The sequence below is a fragment of the Aspergillus niger genome (assembly GCF_000002855.4).
Source record: "Aspergillus niger supercontig An04".
Lineage (NCBI taxonomy): Eukaryota > Fungi > Ascomycota > Eurotiomycetes > Eurotiales > Aspergillaceae > Aspergillus > Aspergillus niger.
The window spans coordinates 557,585-578,149 of record NT_166539.1 but is presented as its reverse complement, the minus strand read 5'-3'; the positions used below and the strand labels follow the sequence as shown (position 1 = coordinate 578,149).

The 20,565-nt window shown below is 52.2% G+C and overlaps 8 protein-coding genes across 8 annotated transcripts; 3 read left to right on the top strand and 5 right to left on the bottom strand.

Annotated features, from left to right (window-relative positions):
* Window positions 1-446: 446 nt before the first annotated feature.
* Window positions 447-4,341, bottom strand: An04g02160 (uncharacterized protein; the record flags this gene model as incomplete). The annotated part of the gene is made up of 4 exons (XM_059747351.1): window positions 447-2,927; window positions 2,979-3,144; window positions 3,194-3,785; window positions 3,843-4,341. The coding sequence occupies 4 exons, from the start codon at window positions 4,339-4,341 to the stop codon at window positions 447-449; spliced, it is 3,738 nt and encodes a 1,245-aa protein (XP_059606881.1).
* Window positions 4,342-5,018: 677 nt separating this feature from the next.
* An04g02150 (uncharacterized protein) lies at window positions 5,019-7,334 on the top strand (the record flags this gene model as incomplete). The annotated part of the gene is made up of 2 exons (XM_001401546.3): window positions 5,019-7,106; window positions 7,170-7,334. 2 exons carry the CDS (start codon window positions 5,019-5,021, stop codon window positions 7,332-7,334), a joined length of 2,253 nt encoding a protein of 750 aa, XP_001401583.1.
* A 681-nt stretch (window positions 7,335-8,015) lies between these two features.
* On the bottom strand, window positions 8,016-8,844 carry An04g02140 (uncharacterized protein; the record flags this gene model as incomplete). The annotated part of the gene is made up of 3 exons (XM_059747349.1): window positions 8,016-8,322; window positions 8,487-8,559; window positions 8,772-8,844. The coding sequence occupies 3 exons, from the start codon at window positions 8,842-8,844 to the stop codon at window positions 8,016-8,018; spliced, it is 453 nt and encodes a 150-aa protein (XP_059606880.1).
* Window positions 8,845-9,424: 580 nt separating this feature from the next.
* An04g02130 (uncharacterized protein) lies at window positions 9,425-10,419 on the bottom strand (the record flags this gene model as incomplete). The annotated part of the gene is made up of 6 exons (XM_001401544.3): window positions 9,425-9,507; window positions 9,563-9,607; window positions 9,664-10,090; window positions 10,165-10,236; window positions 10,293-10,301; window positions 10,393-10,419. The coding sequence occupies 6 exons, from the start codon at window positions 10,417-10,419 to the stop codon at window positions 9,425-9,427; spliced, it is 663 nt and encodes a 220-aa protein (XP_001401581.1).
* A 460-nt stretch (window positions 10,420-10,879) lies between these two features.
* Window positions 10,880-11,636, top strand: An04g02120 (60S ribosomal protein uL5; the record flags this gene model as incomplete). The annotated part of the gene is made up of 3 exons (XM_001401543.3): window positions 10,880-11,033; window positions 11,153-11,402; window positions 11,510-11,636. 3 exons carry the CDS (start codon window positions 10,880-10,882, stop codon window positions 11,634-11,636), a joined length of 531 nt encoding a protein of 176 aa, XP_001401580.3.
* A 982-nt stretch (window positions 11,637-12,618) lies between these two features.
* An04g02110 (uncharacterized protein) lies at window positions 12,619-13,137 on the bottom strand (the record flags this gene model as incomplete). Its single annotated transcript, XM_003188608.2, has 2 exons — window positions 12,619-12,864; window positions 12,976-13,137. 2 exons carry the CDS (start codon window positions 13,135-13,137, stop codon window positions 12,619-12,621), a joined length of 408 nt encoding a protein of 135 aa, XP_003188656.1.
* A 1,583-nt stretch (window positions 13,138-14,720) lies between these two features.
* An04g02100 (uncharacterized protein) lies at window positions 14,721-16,544 on the top strand (the record flags this gene model as incomplete). Its single annotated transcript, XM_001401541.3, has 4 exons — window positions 14,721-15,060; window positions 15,116-15,139; window positions 15,199-15,477; window positions 15,553-16,544. The coding sequence occupies 4 exons, from the start codon at window positions 14,721-14,723 to the stop codon at window positions 16,542-16,544; spliced, it is 1,635 nt and encodes a 544-aa protein (XP_001401578.1).
* Window positions 16,545-16,906: 362 nt separating this feature from the next.
* Window positions 16,907-20,545, bottom strand: pyc (pyruvate carboxylase pyc-Aspergillus niger; the record flags this gene model as incomplete). The annotated part of the gene is made up of 2 exons (XM_001401540.3): window positions 16,907-17,014; window positions 17,075-20,545. The coding sequence occupies 2 exons, from the start codon at window positions 20,543-20,545 to the stop codon at window positions 16,907-16,909; spliced, it is 3,579 nt and encodes a 1,192-aa protein (XP_001401577.1).
* Between the last annotated feature and the right edge of the window lie 20 nt (window positions 20,546-20,565).

Here is a 20,565-nt window from a genome sequence, read left to right as displayed (position 1 = left end):
ACATTACATCATGCTACATTCCTGGTTGTTTTAGCTTTAGAATATACATACATTATTCTGTTGGTTTGGGAAACAGTCAGAAGATGGTGTACACCGCGGTTGAATCAACGCGAGTCTTGCTGAAAAAGGATGGAACCAAGGAGTGAGCCAACTGGAAAGATAAGGGGGGAGCTCGTTTCCTGGTATCCTTGTAAAAGTTGCACTGGCAAGATCCTGGTGGGTGACAGTTGGGGTGGGTCAACCCATCGGCTATTGAAGTCTGTTAGTACTACTTGGCTGGGCAATATGATAGTAGTTTGGTCATATTTGTGGAGAATGATAATATCTCCAAACAGTTATTAACATATGCATATGCTATCAACAGTCAATGTACCAGTAGTCGTATATACTATGGTTTAGCGAGAATGTGCAATGCCTTGCTCCCCTTTCATGTTCATGCCCTTACACTAGAGATTCATCGTCACTGTCATGCTGTTGCTATGAACCAGCAGACATGGCGGCAGACCTTGCCAGAAGACCGTCAAGTCACTCAGGTACGAGGCACTTGCTGCCTCGCTCTGTGCAGTCCCTTCGGACGGCGAGGGTAATGTTGTGAATAGAACAGCTGTATCACCACTGTGCTTGTTCATCAGTTCATTCAAGATCAGGTGTTGCGCCCGACTAGGGAGATCATTGAATGATAAGGGGACTGATGCCTGTCGCGGATATCCAGACGCAGTTTTGAGGACAGACGGCCCTGAAGATGAGCGTCGTGTGTAGATGGACTCAACCCGGTTAGATGTGCGTGGAGGAGATGCACTAGGGGCGAACATGATTGAAGGGCCCGCGCCCTCCTCTGCGTTGACACGAGCTTCAGGAATTGGTGATGAGCTGAAGCGGCTGCTGGACGGCGAACGGGTGAATTTTGGCCGGGATGGACTTGACTGGGTCTTCGGGGATGTCCCATCGTCACACGTCATGATAATTGACGGAACTGCCTGGTCCGGCGCAACCTCTTCGATAACCTTCTGTTTCGCCTTAGAAGATCCTTCCGGTTCTGATTGAGGACCCTGGATCCTGTGTTCGGCATCCTGGCCGTTTTCTTCGTCCACATCCTCCTCATCCAGGTAAGGCGGAAACTCTCCTTCGTCACTGCTCTCACCTGTGCTGCTCTCGCTGCTGTCGTAGTCGACAAAAGCATCGAGCAAGCGATGGGTTTGCATGCCTAGGCTTACACTTCCCAGCCCTCTGAAGCTCGAAATGGATCGCCGGCGCTTGGAGGACTCTACCAATCTCCTCAGCCCACCAGCCAGGGGTTGTAGTGGCTTATGTACACTTTCGGGGCTTTGCATGGGCCAACTAGGCACCCGCTCATCTGCCCTTCGGATAGCACCCAGTTCAGCTTGCTGTTGAGCTTCATGCTCACTCCTAGACTTCTGGATATCCTGCCACCATTCTTCGTTCCGTAAAGCTTCATGGACTCGAGGTTCGGCATCCTCGGTCTCCGGCGATATGTCGCCGTTGACGATGATACGGTAGGTTTTAAGGTCGCCGCATGCCAGCCAGAAAACCAAAACCTCGGCCTCTATCCTTAGCTTCTCAAGAAGCGCTTCGACCCTTCCTCTCTCGTCCTCGACGTCGGTTTCATACTCAACGAAAACAGCCACTCGGAGCTTGTACGTCTTTTTCCACGACGGTACAGTGTTTAGGATACACCCTAACTGTAAGATGAGGGTGTAGGTGTCAAAGTTCGTGGTCAAAACATTCTTCTTGCTCTCACTGTCTGCACCGAGCTCTGCGCTCATCTGAATCGGCCAGAGGTCAATGTACTTCTTTCTGTGCTGTCCGTGTGGTCCAGGAAGCTCCAGATCCTCAAATCCCTTGGCCACAGCAACATTCATCCGCAGCTTGAAGAGCAAATCCTCTAGGATGGTCACATATGTCTTGGTTGACATTGGTAGCTCCTGCGAGCCATCTTCCGCTATCACAGGCACCAGTTCGCGAGATATACGTCTTCCACCCGATTCTCTCCGACTCGAAAGAGATGGCCTCTCAACCAACGATTTGCCTTCGCGGAATTGATCAATGACAACTATGTTCGGCCTCATACCTCCCAGGCCAGCACTTAGTGTGACATTGCGGACACCCCATTCGGCGGTAGGAGAGACCGTAATGTTGACAAAGGCCTTCACTCGGGAGCTCTCTACGAACTTGGTCCATGCAGTCTGCTGACGCCGTGCCTCTGGCACAGCGGTGGTGAAGTCATCTGTTACGAGCACATGGCCCAGCACAAACAACCCTCCTTTCTTCAGCGAGTTACAAAACGAGATCATCTTAGACTGTTCGCTGAGATCGTTGACAAACAGTAGTATCTGGGGTCGCCAGAACTTTACATGCTCCTGGCGGAGCCGAAGCAGATATTTTCGCACTTGATGGTAGATCAGACTCTGGCTGACATCACCCCAGGACTTAGGAGGCGAGGTGTAGTGAATTAGCAGGAATAGCATCATCAGTACGCCCACGCAGCCTGTGGCATAGATCCCGTCGACGAAGAACATGCTTGCGCCGCATACCAAGGTGCCGGTCGCTGCGGTTTTCCAGTTGAAGTAGTGGAAAGACGGGCGAAAGTTGGGGGCAGACCCGATCTTTAGGAGGAAACAGGCCAGGTTCGTCACCAGAAAGGTCATTAAATAAGTCATCGTAACGAAGGATGCAATTTGGTTGATGTCAAAAAGCATGGTGAGCTGTGCAACCATGTAAGTGAAGATGATTGCGTTCACGGGCTCATCGGTCTTCCTGGTACCCTTGCCAAAGAAACTTAGGCCAGGAAGCAAGCCGTCTCGCGCAACCGCTTGGAGCAGCTTTGCTGAGCCAATAACTCCCATAAGCGCAGAAAAAAAGCTTGTCGCGAATTCTCCCATAAGTATAACTGACCCAGAAAGGTTTGCCTGTACTTGGTGAGCGACGCACGCCGTTCAACTCAGGCAACCATTACATACCACTTGAACAACGTTGGCATTCTTGTAGAACGATTCCCGGGTGATCGAAGCAGCCATGGCGAGAATTACGATAGCATAGGTGATGAATGTCAAGACTAGACCACACAAAGTTCCCTTTGGAATCGATCTGCTGGGGTTCTTAAGGTCACCAGACATGCTCGCGCCGCTGTTGGTACGTGAGCTTGGTGTTCTTAAGACCTAGGGAACGTACCTACGCGAATATACCACCAGTAGCAGGGAACAGGATCCCGAATAGGTCCTGGAAGTTCTCCCGTCCACGTATTTGGCTGCCAGCAGCGCCTTTGGTAAGCTTTGGTTTGAGATTTTCTAGCAGCGTCTGAAGCCGCAATCCTGTGAATTCTACCCCAACCTTTGGGATGCTGAATGGCTTCATGAATACGGCAGAGACTGGTATGCTGAAAGTCGCAATGAGGAGAATGATAAGCAACCCGTTGCTAGCTCTGGAGAATATAGAACTTCCCGCTAAGCATATCGCGGTACACATGATGAGGATGACAGTTCCCCAGAGGTATTGCCACCAGAAGCCTTCTCTAAGGAAATTGCCCCAGGTACCAGACTCAGACCCGAAGTTCTGTGTGAAACAGTCAACAAGACCGACGGCATTCATACCGGTATTCAACACATATCCCAGGTAGAACACTATCCCTATAGACCCACCAAACTCAGGACCTAGTGATCGAGATATAAGATAGTATGCTCCACCTCCCCGAACTGTTCCGTTGGTTGCAATAGCGGATAGAGACATAGTCGTTACGAGATTGATCGTGTACGAAGCGACCAGTAAACCTAGTGCGTGTCAGGCTCCAATAGAATAATACGGGTAATGATAGAAGGCTGCCATACCTAACATTCCTAATAAACCGGCTTGACCTAGGATGAAGCCAAAGCGAAGGAACATCAGGATACTGAGAACGTTCAAGGTAGTCGGCACAAAGACGCCAGAGAACGTTCCAAGCTTATCAGGATTGTCAAGCGTACGGTCTTTCTGGCCATCTCTCTCCTTCTGACCCTCTCTGAAGGGCCCGGGGGGTGAGCGATTGAAATCGATTCTCTCCCTAGAAAGCTCATGCTTTCCGTCACACTCCCGCCCACTCCACCAACGAGCAACATTATCTATGACGTTCTGTTGGGATTGAAATGAGCGGTGGAATTGCGAAGGCTCTTGCAAATGAGAGGAGGAAGTCATCCTCCCGTGGAGGAACTTGCTACTTTCCTCGGGGGATGCATTGGCAGATTCGCTCGGATCCAGCCTAGAAACGTCTTCTTCAGCCGCCCGCGTGGAGAAATTGGGTCTCCTTCGGGACAGGGACTCCGAGGCACTGTCAGTCCGTCCGTCAGTCATGGATTATAGGGCCTCAGCTCCTGGTTGTAGGAGCCTTTCTCTTCCCTCATACAGCAATGACACGAATGAGAAGCGGACGAATCGGAGGCACAAGGACGATGAGATGGTGCTAAGGCCGGGTTAGGAGTAATTTGCCTGCAAGCACAGTAAGAGCTACCGTGATGCAAACCAGCAAGGACCTCTCAGGGCCATGCACGTTGAGTTACCGTGTAACGAAGAAAGGATATTGGAGACGCGAAATCCGAGTTCAGATCGTCGGCGATGACCTCATGTGCCGAGCGATAAACAAACAATGCAAAAGTGGTCACTGGGTCTCGCAGTCTGCCTCATCTGATCTCCCTTATCTCATCCTCGTCTCTCCATCACTTCTATCGTTTCTTTGTTGGCCCGTCTTCACCTTTGTTCACGATTGTCATGGTCGACAAGGCGCGGGGTGTTTTGGGGTGCGTGGAAACAACAGGAAGCCTAGTCTCTCCGCATACATTGCGGTGAACGACTTGCGCCTCTCGCATTATCGATCCTCTCAACTCTCCTCCTCCGCTCTTATCAGCCCTTCCTACTCCGTAGCCATTCCCCCATGATCCTGGTTCGCCTCCGAAAACTCAAATAGAACCAATTGTTTTCGGTATTAACAAATTCTCGTACCCCGAGAAAATTCAATCTTGCTTCTTGTCAACATGTCATCCTCCAGGATGTCCGACAACGGTGAGGGCTCATCCTCTCAGCGTAACCGTTCATCGTCGCCGATCTCCACGTCCGCGATGCGCTCGGGATCGCCTGCAGGAGATGTTTCTTCTTCTTATAGGCATGCTTCGATAGCCCGGTTAGCATCACCAATTCCTTCTCCCTCGAACTCCTATTCGTCAAGACAGGTACCGCTGCCGATTCAACCAACCGCGGCAACCAACCAAGACCTTCGGAGAGTCGACAATCCATCATCCTTACCCGGCCCCGGACAATCCATGATTGCATCTGCGCTCCAGGATTACCTCGGCCGATCTCCTCCTCCGAGAGCAGGTACCCCTCCGAGGCGGACTGCTTCGCCTGCCCTCCTGAACCAGCCTGTCAGGTCGAATTACGGTTCCTTTGATAATAAGGCTGGGAGAGAGGGTTCAATATACTCAGCAGGTCCATACGAGGATCCCGAAGTTGTCAAGAGGCATTTGGTGCAACCCCAGAATGTGGTCGAGAATCGGGATATCCACTCGTCTGGCGGCGCCCAAAGTAACGCCGAGGATGAGTTCTCTAGTCTGCAACTCCAGGGTGGTGATATCACGAGACAGGTATACAGATGGGCTGAGGATGCAGAAGCTGGAAGCTCTTTGCGGAAACCGAACCGGAGCAGGAGCTTCAGTCATGCTCGACCTGCACCTGAGGATGAAACAACGAACATCAACAGTATCCGTGTCCCAGGAGGTTTCAGAAGGGACTATCTAAGACGGGCAGTAGGCCCTAACCTTCCTGGAGATCTGGATGGCTCGGGTGCGCAGGCTTCTGCTGCCCAGCCACAGCTTCCAACAAGCAGCTTTTTGGAATTCCTGACTCTATACGGTCACTTTGCTGGTGAAGAGCTCGAAGAGGATGACGAGGTCCTGGGCCCCGATGAGTATTTCTCATCGGATACTTATGACGAAGCAGAAGGCAGAGAACCAGGTGAAGATTCAGCCCTCCTCAGGCCAGACACAGCTGGCCGGAGGAAGCGCAAGCCACGCGGTGGGACGGGAACCAACACGAGGACCGGAGCAGCATTACTTCTACTCAAGTCTTTCGTTGGCACAGGAGTTTTGTTCTTGCCAAGAGCTTTCTTGAATGGTGGCATGCTGTTCAGTAGTATGGTACTTCTTGGCGTATCACTACTCAGCTTTTACTGCTTCATCCTTCTGGTTAATACGCGGCTGAAGATCGATGGTTCCTTTGGTGACATTGGTGGTGCGCTCTATGGAAAGCATATGAGGCGCATCATCCTTGGATCCATTGTGTTGAGTCAATTGGGTTTCGTGTCGGCATATATTGTTTTCACGGCCGAGAATTTACAAGCCTTCGTTCTGGCTGTCAGCAAATGCAAATCTTTCATTGACATCAAGTTCATGGTGTTGCTGCAGCTGGTCATCTTCCTCCCTCTCTCATTGATCCGCGATATCAGCAAGCTCGGGTTCACTGCTCTCATTGCAGATCTGTTTATCATGCTGGGGCTGGTTTACCTCTTCTATTATGATTTCTTGACTATCTCGAACCAAGGAGGTGTTTCGGATATCATCTCCTTCAACCCATCCACCTGGACACTTTTCATCGGCACGGCTATTTTCACGTATGAGGGAATTGGTTTGATCATCCCAATCCAGGAATCAATGAAGCACCCGCAAAAGTTTCCCGGTGTTCTGGCAATGGTGATGGTCATAATCACGGTCATCTTCCTCAGCGCTGGTGCATTTAGCTATGCGGCATATGGATCCGCAACGAAGACGGTAGTCATCCTCAACATGCCTCAGGATGACAAGTTTGTAAATGCCGTGCAGTTCTTGTACTCTCTCGCGATTCTTCTCAGTACCCCACTGCAGCTTTTCCCGGCCATTCGAATTTTGGAGAATGAGCTTTTCACTCGCAGCGGAAAGTACAATCCCAGTATCAAGTGGAAGAAGAATTGCTTCCGTTTCTTCCTTGTCATGATCTGTGCATTCATTGCCTGGGGCGGAGCAGAAGACTTGGACAAGTTTGTTTCGCTTGTCGGAAGTTTCGCCTGTGTCCCCTTGATTTATGTATATCCGGTGAGTTAACCTGTTAAGTACCTTCAATTCGGTCCGCCAAAATGGTTACTAACTTGTGCTTAGCCTTTGCTGCATCTTAAGGCCTGTGCCCAATCGAGACGACAGCAGATTGCCGATATCGCACTCTCCGTTTTCGGTGTCCTTAGCTGTTTGTATACGACCGCCCTGACACTCAACAACTGGATCAATGGATCGGACGTCAAAGCTCCCGGGTACTGTGACTCATAGATTGTATATGTCATATGATTGTTATTCCGTTCCTTCGGGATCGGCGCTCTGGATATGAATGATTGATGCTACAATGTGAGGCCATCGTCCATACGATTGATTGGTCTATACTTTTTGGTCTGATTGCTGGACAACCCCCTGTTTGATTAAATCTTGCTTATTGTTGCTGTATTCTCGATTGTATGTGGTATAGACTAGAGATTAAATTGCCAGTATATGTCTATTTGTAACATTGTCCGTCTTCCTTTCAAAGCATCTTAACACTTACTGATTCAAATGAAGTCAACTGAACAAAGATTTACTAAATCATCAATGTCTAAACCTTGTTAATGCGCAGAAACAAAAGCCTATATACAATAAACCGCGGCATGCCCAGCTGCTAGATACAAAGATATCTCATAGTCAACAGCAGAAAACCCCCCACCAAACAAAACTACCAATCCCGACGCCACTATTATCAATACAAGTGGCTGGGGCCTTCATCTTGCCCCATATCTTACCTGGATGAACCCTCAACGTACAGGTCTCACATAGATCTGGCGATTTGATTCATGATATTGTGGTATTGTCTACTTAATTGGGTAGGTAGGTAGGCAATGCTGCTAAAGACGTATAAGGTATTCATAAGCCGCGCAGCAAGCAAATGAGGCGATAAAGTCGAGAAGAGGAAGATGACGTCGTTTAAGCGCCAGCCTCGGTGGCATCCTTGCCCTGCTTGGCAGCCTCGGCGAGCTGAGCTTCACGGCCTCCCCAGCTGTTGATGCGAAAGTCAGCATTATCCTTGTGTTTCTCAATGAGGGTGGGAAGAAAGAGCCATTCCGTGACGTACTTCCAGTAGTTCAGGTAGCGGTATCCTTGGGTAAGCTGAGCGGAGAAGTTGACGGCGTGGCAGGCGAACAGAAGGTAGTTCTTGGGAGAGACGGCAAGGGCGTAGCGCATGAAGGTTCCCGAGTAGATAACGAGAGCACCGGTCATTTGGCCGGAGATACTGTGTAGATAAAATGACAGTTAGCAATCGTATGATTGGTTAGGAAGGTGCTGGTATGTTCGTTTGGGCTATCTGGATAAGCTCTCAAAGCTTGATTTGATGTGCACTTATGTTCAAGAGAAAGAACTCCGCGGAGGGGGGGAGAGGTAATTGTAGCGACGTACATTTCAGGGTCCTTCTGAGTATCCATCACCGCTGCAATGGGGATACCAAAGTTGGAGGCAGGGCCCCAGAAGTCTAGTTGAGATCATTGTTAGCCAAGAGAAATTGCTTTTTGTTAATCAGAGTTGACTAAGGAAAGACCTGTGTGATCGTGACCGATAACATGTGCAGAAAGGATTCACTGAAGTTGCTCAACAACCCCTTCAGAACATGTCTTACGGCAGGCATTCTTGTCGGCCGATCTCGGTCAGGAACACGGGGAGGGTAACGGTGAAGATTGAACGTACGGGTAGAGCAGAAGTAATCCAGGGCCTTGTTAGACCGGATCTTCGCATTGATTGCCTTAATTGCAGCGGCCATCTTGACAACTTGAAGGCTTGGACTGGAGTGAGGAGTGGAGAGTTGATTAGAGGTGAGTACGCAGGGCCGAGCGGTTTGCTTTCCTCACTCCGTCACCTGCAGTCCGCGCCGGGCGGAGTTACCCGGAGACGGTCACGTGCACTATATCGCTGCGAAGTCGTTGGTCTAGTCGACTTGCTAGGTGCTTACTGCGTACTAGGCTAAATCTACACCTGCAGCTGTCCAATCGCCGTAGATTGAAGTATAGTCTTACATGAAACGGAGGAATTAAAGGCTTCAAACCCTTATTGTATTTCACTAGTACAATTGAGTGCTCGAAATACATCTAGCATTACTTCTGTCGGTCCTATCCTTATTTCGGTCGACCTTTTCTTTTGTCAGGGCATTCCCTGCATCCGCACACGCCGCAACGCCTTTGCCTGGTAAAACTCGGGGTGCTATGCCTATTCGTCTGAAGTTCGTCAAGTAGGCGACTAATGGGGAAGTGAATATTGCTCGCTTGATTCGTAGTTCGAAGTATCTGCCATGCCGGTATCATGGCCAAGTTGCAAGCCATCATGCTGCTGCACATACTATCAAATCACCGTCCACCAAAGCCGGGTGGAGGGAATCCGCGTCCTTGTCCAGGGGGCTGGAATCCCGGTGGGGGTTGGAAGGCACCCGCTACAACAGCATCAGTTAGCTCTATAACCATAACACGCCATTCAAGGATACTTACGAGGAGCACCCTGAGGAGCGAATCCCGGGGGAGGAGCGAAGCCAGCTAATATCCTAAGTCAGTAACCAAGTTCAACATCGAGCTCGAAAGTGCAAACTTACGAGGTCCACCAGGGGCACCACCACGACCAGCGAAGCCCGGAGGCGGCACTCCAGGGAAACTACCACCAGGAGGGAAACCGGGAAAACCGCCGGGCGGCGGGGGAGGGCCACCAACACCTGCAGCAGGGCCTCCCAGGCCGACCGGCAGACCACGTCCAGCGGGTTTGCTAATTCCAGGGCCAGCAGCGAGAGTGGCAGCTGCGGCAGCTGCGCTAGGACCAGCAGCACCGAGTCGGGCAGAGGGGTCGGCAGGAGGAGGTCCATCAACGGAGCAAGAGACGACATGTGTACCGCGAACAATGGTAAGGCCCAGGGTGCGCTTTTCTTCGGCCTCAACAAGAGGTGCGTTGGTCGAACCGGCGGCGGGCTTGGACTTGCGCTTGACGCGACGGAATTCTTCTGTATCGGCGAGGACAAGGTTCATGTGCTATAATTCTGCATCAGCGACCAGCCGACCACAAGTGTTATCCGATGGCCACTGAAAGACCCAGAAATATATACCTTATCGAAAGCGAGCATCTGTCCCGTCATCTGTCGGCCATCATTGAGGGTGACTCTCATCCGGTAGTTGATCTGAGGATATTGTCAGGTTTGACGCGCGAGTGAAACATGTATCGTCAGTAACTTACGAGGTTTTGCTACTCAAAAATGAAGAATAAAGAGTTAGCCACGCGAACATGTGTATACAAGCTGATATGAACACGAAAGGGAAGGATCCGATTAACTCACCATCTTGCCCTGCTTATTAGCCGCCATGTTGGGCTATGAATGCGCACGAATGCGACTTGTGTGATACCAAAGAATTGTTTTGTGAGATAGTAGAAGGATGTATCTTCTACTTAATCGTCACTTTGTCCTTACTGAGCTGTCGCGCCCGGAGTGAAGGTCGGTCGAGGTCTGCAACACTTTCTCCAAGCGGCACCAGCTCGACTTGCTACGGGTCGGAGGTCCATGAGGCGCGGCTCTGCGGCTTGGCGCCAGTCGACCGCGCCAAGCCACTAAGGGCTCTCGCTTCCCACTTTCAACCCACACATTTCCCTTTTACACACTTTTCGATCCTGAGTTTCTTCCAACCAACCAGTCGACCAGTTCACGCCAAAAGCAGTCGCCATGGTATGTTGCCCATCGCCAATACACTTTTCAGCATTGATATAAACCCGATTCTCGAGACTCCGAAAATTTCATAAACAAATTTTTTTCTAACATTTTTGTCGCCATGCAGTCGGAATCCAAGGACAAGTCCGCCAACCCTATGCGCGAGCTGCGCATCCAGAAGCTCGTGCTCAACATCTCCGTCGGCGAGTCTGGTGACAGACTTACTCGCGCTGCTAAGGTGCTTGAGCAGCTGAGCGGTCAGACTCCGGTCTACAGTAAGAACGCCCGATCCCGATGAATCCGAGAAATCCGAACACGAAGCAGCCGAGGAAGAAGGATATGACAACTGTATTATGGAATGGATGGCTGATGGGATGATTTTTTCAACGTTTAGGCAAGGCCCGTTATACCGTCCGTACCTTCGGTATCCGTCGTAACGAGAAGATCTCCGTCCACGTTACCGTCCGTGGTCCCAAGGCCGAGGAGATCCTTGAGCGTGGTCTCAAGGTCAAGGAGTACGAGCTCCGCAAGCGCAACTTCTCTGAGACCGGTAACTTCGGTTTCGGTATCTCCGAGCACATCGATCTGGGTATCAAGTACGACCCCGGTATCGGTATCTACGGCATGGACTTCTACTGCTGCATGTGAGTGCATTTGGACCTCTACGCAGTCCTGGTTCGACAGATCCATCGGTGTCAATCCAGATCGAGCAGGACAAGTCGAGTATCAGCAACTGACTTGGAATCAATAGGACCCGCCCTGGTGAGCGTGTCGCCAAGCGCCGCCGCTGCAAGGCCCGTATCGGCTCCCAGCACCGTATCACCCAGAACGAGACCATCAAGTGGTTCAAGAACCGCTTCGACGGTATCGTCCGGTAAATGCCCTCATCCACGGTGTCTTCAGGAGGGAAAGCTCCGGGGTTGTGTTTATGATGAATCGATCAAAAATGGTCAGAAAAGGAGGCAGGCGTTCTTGAAAATCATTATCGCTCTGCTCTGAAATATGGCTTTTCTACCACGGCATGAGGTTAGGCGTGTTAGAGATATCAAATTCCCAAATTTTTCATACGCATCCACTTTTCTCAATGAAGGCTTCACGAAGGGTGATGATTTCCGCATAACCATTGATGAAAGGTCTTCCATGATGCTTTTGCTGTGTTTGCCACTTGTACCACTTTCAACACACAGTGGTGCTATAGTGTGCATTTGGCCTGAAACTCGTCTCCCTGAGATTGAGTGTTTTCCCTTGCGAGATGTGCTTTCCAGCATTATTCTCTGCTGTCCTCCCAGGACTGATGCTCAGAAGCACGCGTCTCAACACACTGTTTCTGTGCTCAGTCTCGGCCTCGTAGTGGTACTTTTGAAAACTCTTTTGAGTAGATAAGCCGACCAATCGTAGCAGTCTAACTGGCGTTTGACCGACCGGACTCGTAGTCTAGCCCAATACCCCGGGTCTCACTAGTGCTACTGATTGCCGCTGGACAGACATAATACCAAGAATGTCATGGGGAAATAATCCCCAGTGAACCTGCGTGTCTGGTTCCAAGGTCCTACTTACGTGCCAACTCTGACACGTATAGTTCGGGACTGGCTAATCTTACGACCGCTGAACCCCGCATTCTACTACGTATCCATCTGGGATCTATATGTGCCACCAACCAAACGCTAGTCAAATTAGGTTTGTTAACTATCACAGCAGTCATGATAAGTACATACAATACAACTTCATGGAGCTGGCATAGCTATACCTCGCCTTGAATTAATTTTCAATAACATTTGCATAAATCACTGAGAGGTGTGGCCTCTGGCGTTCGACATTTCCGACATCATAGCATTCGTCGAAGAGTGATATTAGTTAAAATTATTTACTACCTCCTCTCGTGTATCCATCCCACCACTTGGCGAAGAATCCGCCCTGCTGTCCCTGCTCGTTCCAGCTTTCACGGCGCGTATTGAGAGTCTGGTCCGTAGAGTTGCGCTTTTGGCTCGTCAAACTCTCAAAGAGGCTTGACGCGCCATGGCCGGTCGAGCGTCTCCTGTCCCCAATGCTGGGAGGGCTATTGCTCAAATTGGCGGAGTTGGAAGACATATCTGATGAATCAGAGCCCTTTATATGTATAACGGTTAGTTGGTGTTGACACTAGAAGTGTGATGATATCAAGCATCATGCTTAAGCCAAATGCTTGGGATGACGACGACAGAAACTGTTTAGACGTACGCGTCTGTCGGAAGTGGCAGTGGCTGCAGTGGTAGTAGGAATCGAAGGACGACGGTAAGGCTCAGGAGGACCTCCTCGCACCCAGACATTGTGATGCTCGTAGCGATCACCGACGGTGCCATGCCAATGGCGGGGAGACTGGGGCTGCTGGTTGTTGCTCATGGTTCCTCTTTTGTACTTCTTGGTTCTCGATGAGATCAAAGGAGCAGTATCAACTGCGTGCTTCGTAAGTTGAAGTGAGGATATGAATGATAGAAAAAGGGACTAAACATGTGCATGTGTATGACAAACAAATGCGGGTGAAGAGCAACCAAAATCTGTCACGGGCTATCGTTACATAGCTCTTTCATCATGAATCCGAGGGCTCCGGTGTCATCTCAACGACAAATAATCAAAAGTAGCGGAGTCCATGTGATAGGTATTGGAGTGGACAAGCTTGGAATCAAGTCTTCAACTTACCAGTGAGCTTCTTTGCAGTGTGCTATCAGTACCAGGATTTGATGTTACTGATCACGGTGACCGACCGGGACGACAGCAGCTCATTATAAGGGATTCCCAAAGGAAAAGAGGGGTAAGTCAGCCACCCTCCAAGTGCTGTGAATCGGACCCTGGGTATGATGATGCAGCGAGAGGCAATCCCATAGGTCTGAAGGGGCAAAAGTACGCCCATGAACCAATAATGGGCGGTAATAGCTTGGGGATCCCGGTCCTAGAAATGCAAAAGCTACTTTGACAACGGCAATGATTCATCATTCTCTTGGGAATCGTATACGTCGATCCACGGATAGTGTTGCAGAGTGTCACAGGATAATTGGGATTAATCAGCTCCTCTGGATGGAAGTAATCCAATAACCGATGTGCAAATCTTGTGGTGTGCCAATGGATGTCGTCCATGATGGCTTGACGTCAGGTGCTCTGCCAAATGCGGGGATCGAAGAGTTAGTAATTGCGCAGAGAGAAAAAGTACCGTCAGTCTCTGCCTGTGAAGCATCTATATGCGGTGGCCATCGACTGTTTATTTTTGAATGAGAGGGGTAATGTGCAACCAACTAGCTGATGATATATTTATTGGCACCTGTCAACTATCTGGAATGGCTCAGCATACAGTGGAGATTCCATAACAGACAGACTTGAGGCCCTGAAACATCAGCTAAATCAGCGACTGCGTACTGCGTACAGATGTATCAGAAGCTGAAGGAAAAGCGAGGATTGCAATCAGACATGGCCGAGGAAATGGCCATCACTCCCATACTACTATTGTCTGTCTCCAAAATTGCCGACCTATGCATTAATGCCTCAGGCAACGAGCGGCATCCAAATCTGGGGCCGAAGCGGAATGAATTCGGCTTCCCCGCGGGCCGCTTTGATATGCCTCGCCCACTCTGACAGTTTATCATGGTTCAGCGTCCGCGTTCTCCCCTTACATTTCCGCTATATCTCATCATTCTATAGGCTATATTTGCCGACGATCTAGCAATCATGTCAGTTGTCTTAGGATTCGTCAAAACTCCCCCTGGGTCTCCACCACCTGCCAAGATTTCGGCCATCGGGACCTTATCATGCGCTAAAGACGCGAGCGCCCTCCCCCTCGTGCGGAGATGCCGTCGGTCAGAACGGCTCTTTTTGGAGCTATATCTATCCATGGAACCTCGAGTGCCATAGCCTCCGACCATTGCTCACTCCCTACTACATAAAAATCCCGTTAAGGCAGCCAGCCATATACCTTATTCTTCTTCTAGACCACCATGGCGGTTCTGGAGACATTTGGTCATCCCTACCTGAAGTCCCTGGCCCATCGTGGCTACGTCCAGGGCACCACTCTGCACTCAAAAGCGACTAGCCAGCCTCTGTGTCACTACTTTGGATGTGTTCGATATGCCCTTCCTCCTCCTGAGAGATGGCGCCGGGCCCAGAAGCTCCCTGAGTCCTATTCCTATGGCACCAAAGACCAACCCGCCCCCTGCGACCAAGACGCTGCTGTCTGCCCACAGCCCAGCTTCATGGGTCGCTCTTACACGAAGGGGTTCACAGAGGACTGCTTTCAAGCCAGCGTGTGGGTACCGCTAGGAGAACCCCCTAAGGGAGGTAAGTATCAAGGCCCTTGCACAAATCAGCTGAAGCTAATAAAATGTTCCTATAGGGTGGCCGGTCCTTTTCTTCATCCGTATGCGCGCGCCTTCAAGACCCATCCCTTAATTGAATACTAATGGCTTGATACATTAGATGGAGGCTGGCTACAATTCGGTCACCCGAACACATTCTCTGCTGCAGCCCTACTCGGCGATGCCGGGCTCAACGCCATTGTCGTCGTCCCAGCCTACCGACTGAACGTCTTCGGGTTCTTATACTCCTCGGAGATCGAGAAAGACGCCTCCTCTGTAGGAGAAACAACAGGCAATCACGGATTCTGGGACCAGCGTGAAGCCCTAGAATGGACGAGGGACAACATCGGCCTCTTTGGCGGCAACCCATCCCAGATCACCGTCTCCGGATACTCAGCCGGTGAGTTGCCCCAAACCATACACTCTCCACCCCTACACAAAGTAGCAAACCCTAACCCAAACCCACCCCAACCAGGCGCCTACTCAACATTCTACCAACTGGCCTACGACCTCCAGTTCCCTGCCTCCCGCGCCATAATCAAACAAGCCTGCATCTGGTCCAACGCCGCCGCCGTGCAACCCAAATCCCCGGCATCGGCTCAAGAACAATTCGACCAACTCCTCTCAGCCCTACACATCCCCAGTACCCTTCCCTGGGCCGAAAAGATCTCCCAGCTGCGCGCCCTTCCTTCCCAAACCCTCCTAGACGCCGCCATGAGCGTCCAACTAAACCAGTTCCGCCCGACCTCCGACTCAACCTTCATTCAACCCACGCTCTTCAAGTCCCTGGATAGCGGTGCCTTCGCGCGCGCCCTCTCCGCACGCAACGTCCGCATCATGCTCGGCGAATGCCGTGACGAGCGGCACCTGTATGCCGCCTGGTTCCCGCCGCAAGCCGACACGCTCTCCGCTCTCCATTCCAGACTTCTCGCAGATTACCCCCGCCACGTCGTTGACACGCTCGTGAAGCTCCACTACCCGGACGGCAAGTTGCCGCCGTGCTGCGAGAATTGGGACAATGATGCTTTCGGCCGGGTATATGCCAAGATGCAGGTGCATGATATGCAGCGCGGGCTGATTCATGCTCTTGCTAGTGGCGGGGCGGGACACTTGCTTTATCGGTATAGGATTGAGTACCGAGCTAAGTGTGCGGATGCGAGTGTTCCTCCGGAGTGGGAGGTTACGCATTCTAGTGATTATCCGATTTGGTTTTGGGGGAATGGGAATGTACTGGAGCCGGAGGAGAAGGGTTTTATTCGGCGGGCTCTTATTGATCCGTTTATTAGCTTTGTTCATGGGGTGGAGGATGTGAAGTGGGGTACGAGGCATCATCGGGAGATGAGGACCCTGAAGCCTGATGGGTCGGTTGAGATCGTGCAGGATACTGCGCTTTGGGATGAGGCGATGCGCGTCTGGAAGGCTTTACGGGAGGTGGGAGAGCCGGAAGCTTCTGCTGCGAAGCTCTAGGGGAGAAGAGATTCAATACTTCTGAATAAATGGAGGTTGGTCTTGATCCTGTACATATCCATCATGACTATATATGCTGTGTTTCCTAGATACTACGAATATATCTGAAAGAATGTTTTGAAATCACTTGTCATTCGTATGGTTGACATTGTATGTCCGTGACAACCATTGATCGTAAATAAGCTGTGGCATAAATATGGAAATAACCCAAACCCAACCCAAAATATTCATAAACATAACAGACGCTCTAATCTAGAAAAAGAATATTGGCATAGTGTCCTTGTTGACAAATAAGCCGGTTGCAAGGACATCAACATCGACATTAGCTTTTCAAACCTTGCCGTTATAACGGTGTTACTCTTCTAGGCCTTGACGATCTTGCAGACAAGATCCTGGCCATCCACCGAGTCACCTTCCTTGACCAGCAAGCTGGAGACCTTGCCACTGTGGGGAGCAGAGATAACCATTTCCTAACAGATGTTAGCAGCCGGTCAGGAGTTTTGGTTGATAGTTTTTGGGGTTATACATACCATCTTCATGGCGCTCAGGACGGCAATGGGGTCACCCTTCTTGACTTCCAGGCCGTCGTGGACGCGGATCTCGACAACCACACCGCTCATAGGAGCACCAACCTGGCTGCTGTCACCCAGCTCGGCCTTGGGGCGGGCGGTGTTCTCGACGGACGCCTTCTTGTCGTCCACACTAACCTGGCGAACCTCACCGTTGACTTCGTAGAAGACCTCACGCTGGCCGGTCTGCTCGGAGAGGGGACCAATGGCCAACAACTTCAGGATCAGCACCTTACCCTTCTCCAGCTCGACGTGGAATTCCTCGCCGATCTCGGGCTTGGCCAAGAAGTAACGGGTGGGCAGGACGGACAAATCACCGAACTTGGCGACAAACTTCTTGTAATCCTCGAAGACCTTGGGGTACATGGCATAGCTGGCCACATCGTACTCGGTAGCTGCGCCATAGTTCTCCCGGATCTGGCTCTTGATCTTGGCCAGGTCAAGGGGCTCCAGGTACAGACCAGGGCGCTTGTCGAGCTTGCGACGGTCACGCAGAGCGCGAGAGCGCAGAGGCTCGGGGAACCCACCGTAGGGCTGGCCCATGAGACCCTCGAGGAACTCCAGAACGGAACCGGGGAAGTCAAGCTCGCCGGCGCGAGCAATCACATCTTCAGCAGTCAACTTGTTGGAGACCATGAACTGAGCCAAATCACCGACCACCTTGGAAGTGGGGGTGACCTTGACGACATCGCCCAAAAGATCGTTGGCAGACTCGTAAGCCTTCTTCGTCTCCGCCCACTGCTGGCCCAGACCAAGCTGGCTGGCCTGGAAGATCAGGTTGGTCAATTGACCACCAGGGATCTCATGCTCGTAAACCTCGGGGTCGGGACCAGTCAGACCTGCCTCGAAGGGCGAGTAGAGGAGACGCAGCTGCGCCCAGTAGGTGTCAAGGGCGCGAACCTGGGCCGAGTTGAGGCCGGGGTCGTGCTCAGTTCCCTCGAGGGAAGCGAGGATAGCACCAATGCTGGGCTGGGAGGTCATACCGGAAAGGCTGTCCGTGGCAGCATCAACGGCATCAGCACCGGCCTGAGCGCAAGCAATCATGGAAGCCACACCGGTACCAGCAGAGTCGTGGGTGTGCACGTGGATGGGGAGGTCGGGGTAGCGCTCGCGGATGGAACCGATCAGCAGACGAGCAGCCTGGGGCTTCAGCACACCAGCCATGTCCTTGATACCCAAGACGTGGGGCTTGAACTGGACCACCTTATCAACAAGGTCGAGGTAGTAAGGCAGGTTGTACTTCTTGCTGGGGTTGAGCATATCACCACTGTAGCAAATAGTAGCCTCAACAACACCCTCGGCAGCGTGGACAGCCTTGATACCGACCTCGAGCTGGTCAACGTCGTTGAGAGCATCGAAGACACGGAAGATGTCGACACCGCACTTCTTGGCCTGCTTACAGAAGTGGTAGATGGCGTTGTCAGGGAGGGAGGAGTAAGCAACACCGTTGGCACCACGGAGCAACATCTGGAAGGGGATGTTGGGAACGGCCTTGCGCAGCTTGCGAAGACGGTCCCAGGGGTCCTCGTACAGGAAGCGCATGGCGACATCGAAGGTGGCACCACCCCAGCATTCCAAACTGTAGGCGTTGGCGAGGGCGTGGCTCGTCTCGTGGGCGATGTTCAGGAGGTCAATGGTACGCACACGAGTGGCCAGCAGCGACTGGTGGGCATCACGCCAGGTAGTATCCATGATCAAGCAGCCCTTGTTGGCACGCACAGCGCGGGCAAAAGCCTCGGGACCCTCACTGTCCAGGATCTGCTTCCATCCCTTGGTGGCGGGGACAGAGACGTCGAGGGGCTTGCCGGCAGCGTCATGCAGAACGGGCTTGATGATATCGCCCTTGAGCTTGGGCTCGCCGATCTGGCCCTTGATGCTGCTGCCGTTGACAGCCACATCACCCAGGTAAGCCAGCAGCTTCTGGGCACGGTTCTGACTGCCGACAAGGGCGAACAGCTCGGGAGTGTCATCAATGAACGTGGTCCAGCAGGTACCATCCACGAACACAGGGTGACTCAGAAGAGAGGTGAGGAAAGGAATGTTGGTCTTGACACCACGGATACGGAACTCGACCAAAGCACGAACGACCTTGCGGCGAGCGATCTCATAGGTGGAACCACGGCAGGTACACTTGACCAACATGGAGTCGTAGTGAGGGGTGATGATGGCACCGGCGAAACCGTTTCCACCATCCAGACGGACACCGTTACCACCGGCGGAGCGGTAGACCTCGATCTTACCGGTGTCGGGGGAGAAGCCCTTGGAGGGGTCCTCGGTGGTGATACGGCACTGAATGGCGAATCCACGAGTGGAGATGCGGTCCTGGGTCAGACCCAGCTGTTCCAGGGTAGCACCGGCCGCAATCTGGATCTGAGCAGCAACAATATCGATACCCGTGATCTCTTCGGTGATAGTGTGCTCGACCTGGATACGGGGGTTGATCTCAATGAAGTAGTAACGGTTCTGCTGGTCAACCAGGAACTCTGCAGTACCGGCGTTGCGGTAGTTGACCGACTTGGCCAGCTTGACAGCATCAGCCAGGATGCGGTCACGGACATCGGCAGGCAGGTCCTTGGCCGGGGCAATTTCAACGACCTTCTGGTGGCGACGTTGGACGGAGCAGTCACGCTCGAACAGGTGGACGACGTTGCCGTGGTTGTCACCCAGCAGCTGGACTTCGATGTGCTTGGGGCGGTCGAGGAAGCGCTCGACGAAGACGGTGCCGTTGCCAAAGGCAGAGCGGGCCTCGGAGGTGGCACGCTCGAAGGAGTCACGCAGTTCGGCCTGGTCGCGAACGACACGCATACCACGACCACCACCACCAAAGGCGGCCTTGATGATGATGGGGAAGCCGTAGGTGTCGGTGAAGGCCTTGACCTCCTCGTAGCGCTCGACAGGGCCCGGGGTACCGGGCACGACGGGCACATCGCAGCGGATAGCCAGCTGACGGGCGGAGACCTTGTCACCGAGGCTCTCGATGGTCTGGGGGGTAGGGCCGACGAAAACCATGCCGGACTGCTCCACCTTGCGGGCAAACTCGGCGTTCTCGGACAGGAAACCGTAACCCGGGTGGATCAGGTGTACACCATGCTCCAGAGCAATCTTGACGATCTCGTCAATGGCCAAGTAGGCCCCGACCGGTGTATATTGACCGCGCTTGCCAATCATGTAGGCCTCGTCGGCCTTCTGACGGTGCATGGAGAGACGGTCCTCATGGGAGTAGACGGCGACAGTCTGCAGGGACAGCTCGTGAGCCGTCCGGAAGATACGAATGGGGATTTCACCACGGTTGGCAACAAGGATCTTTTGGAACTGCATGATGGCCGAATTGGCACGCAGACGGGTGTGGACAGAGTCCCGGTGCTGGTCATGGTGGTCATCGATGAACTCGGTGTCATCGACCGCCTCCTCGGGCTGGCGGGGAGCAGCCATGGCGGGCGGGGTGTGTTTGT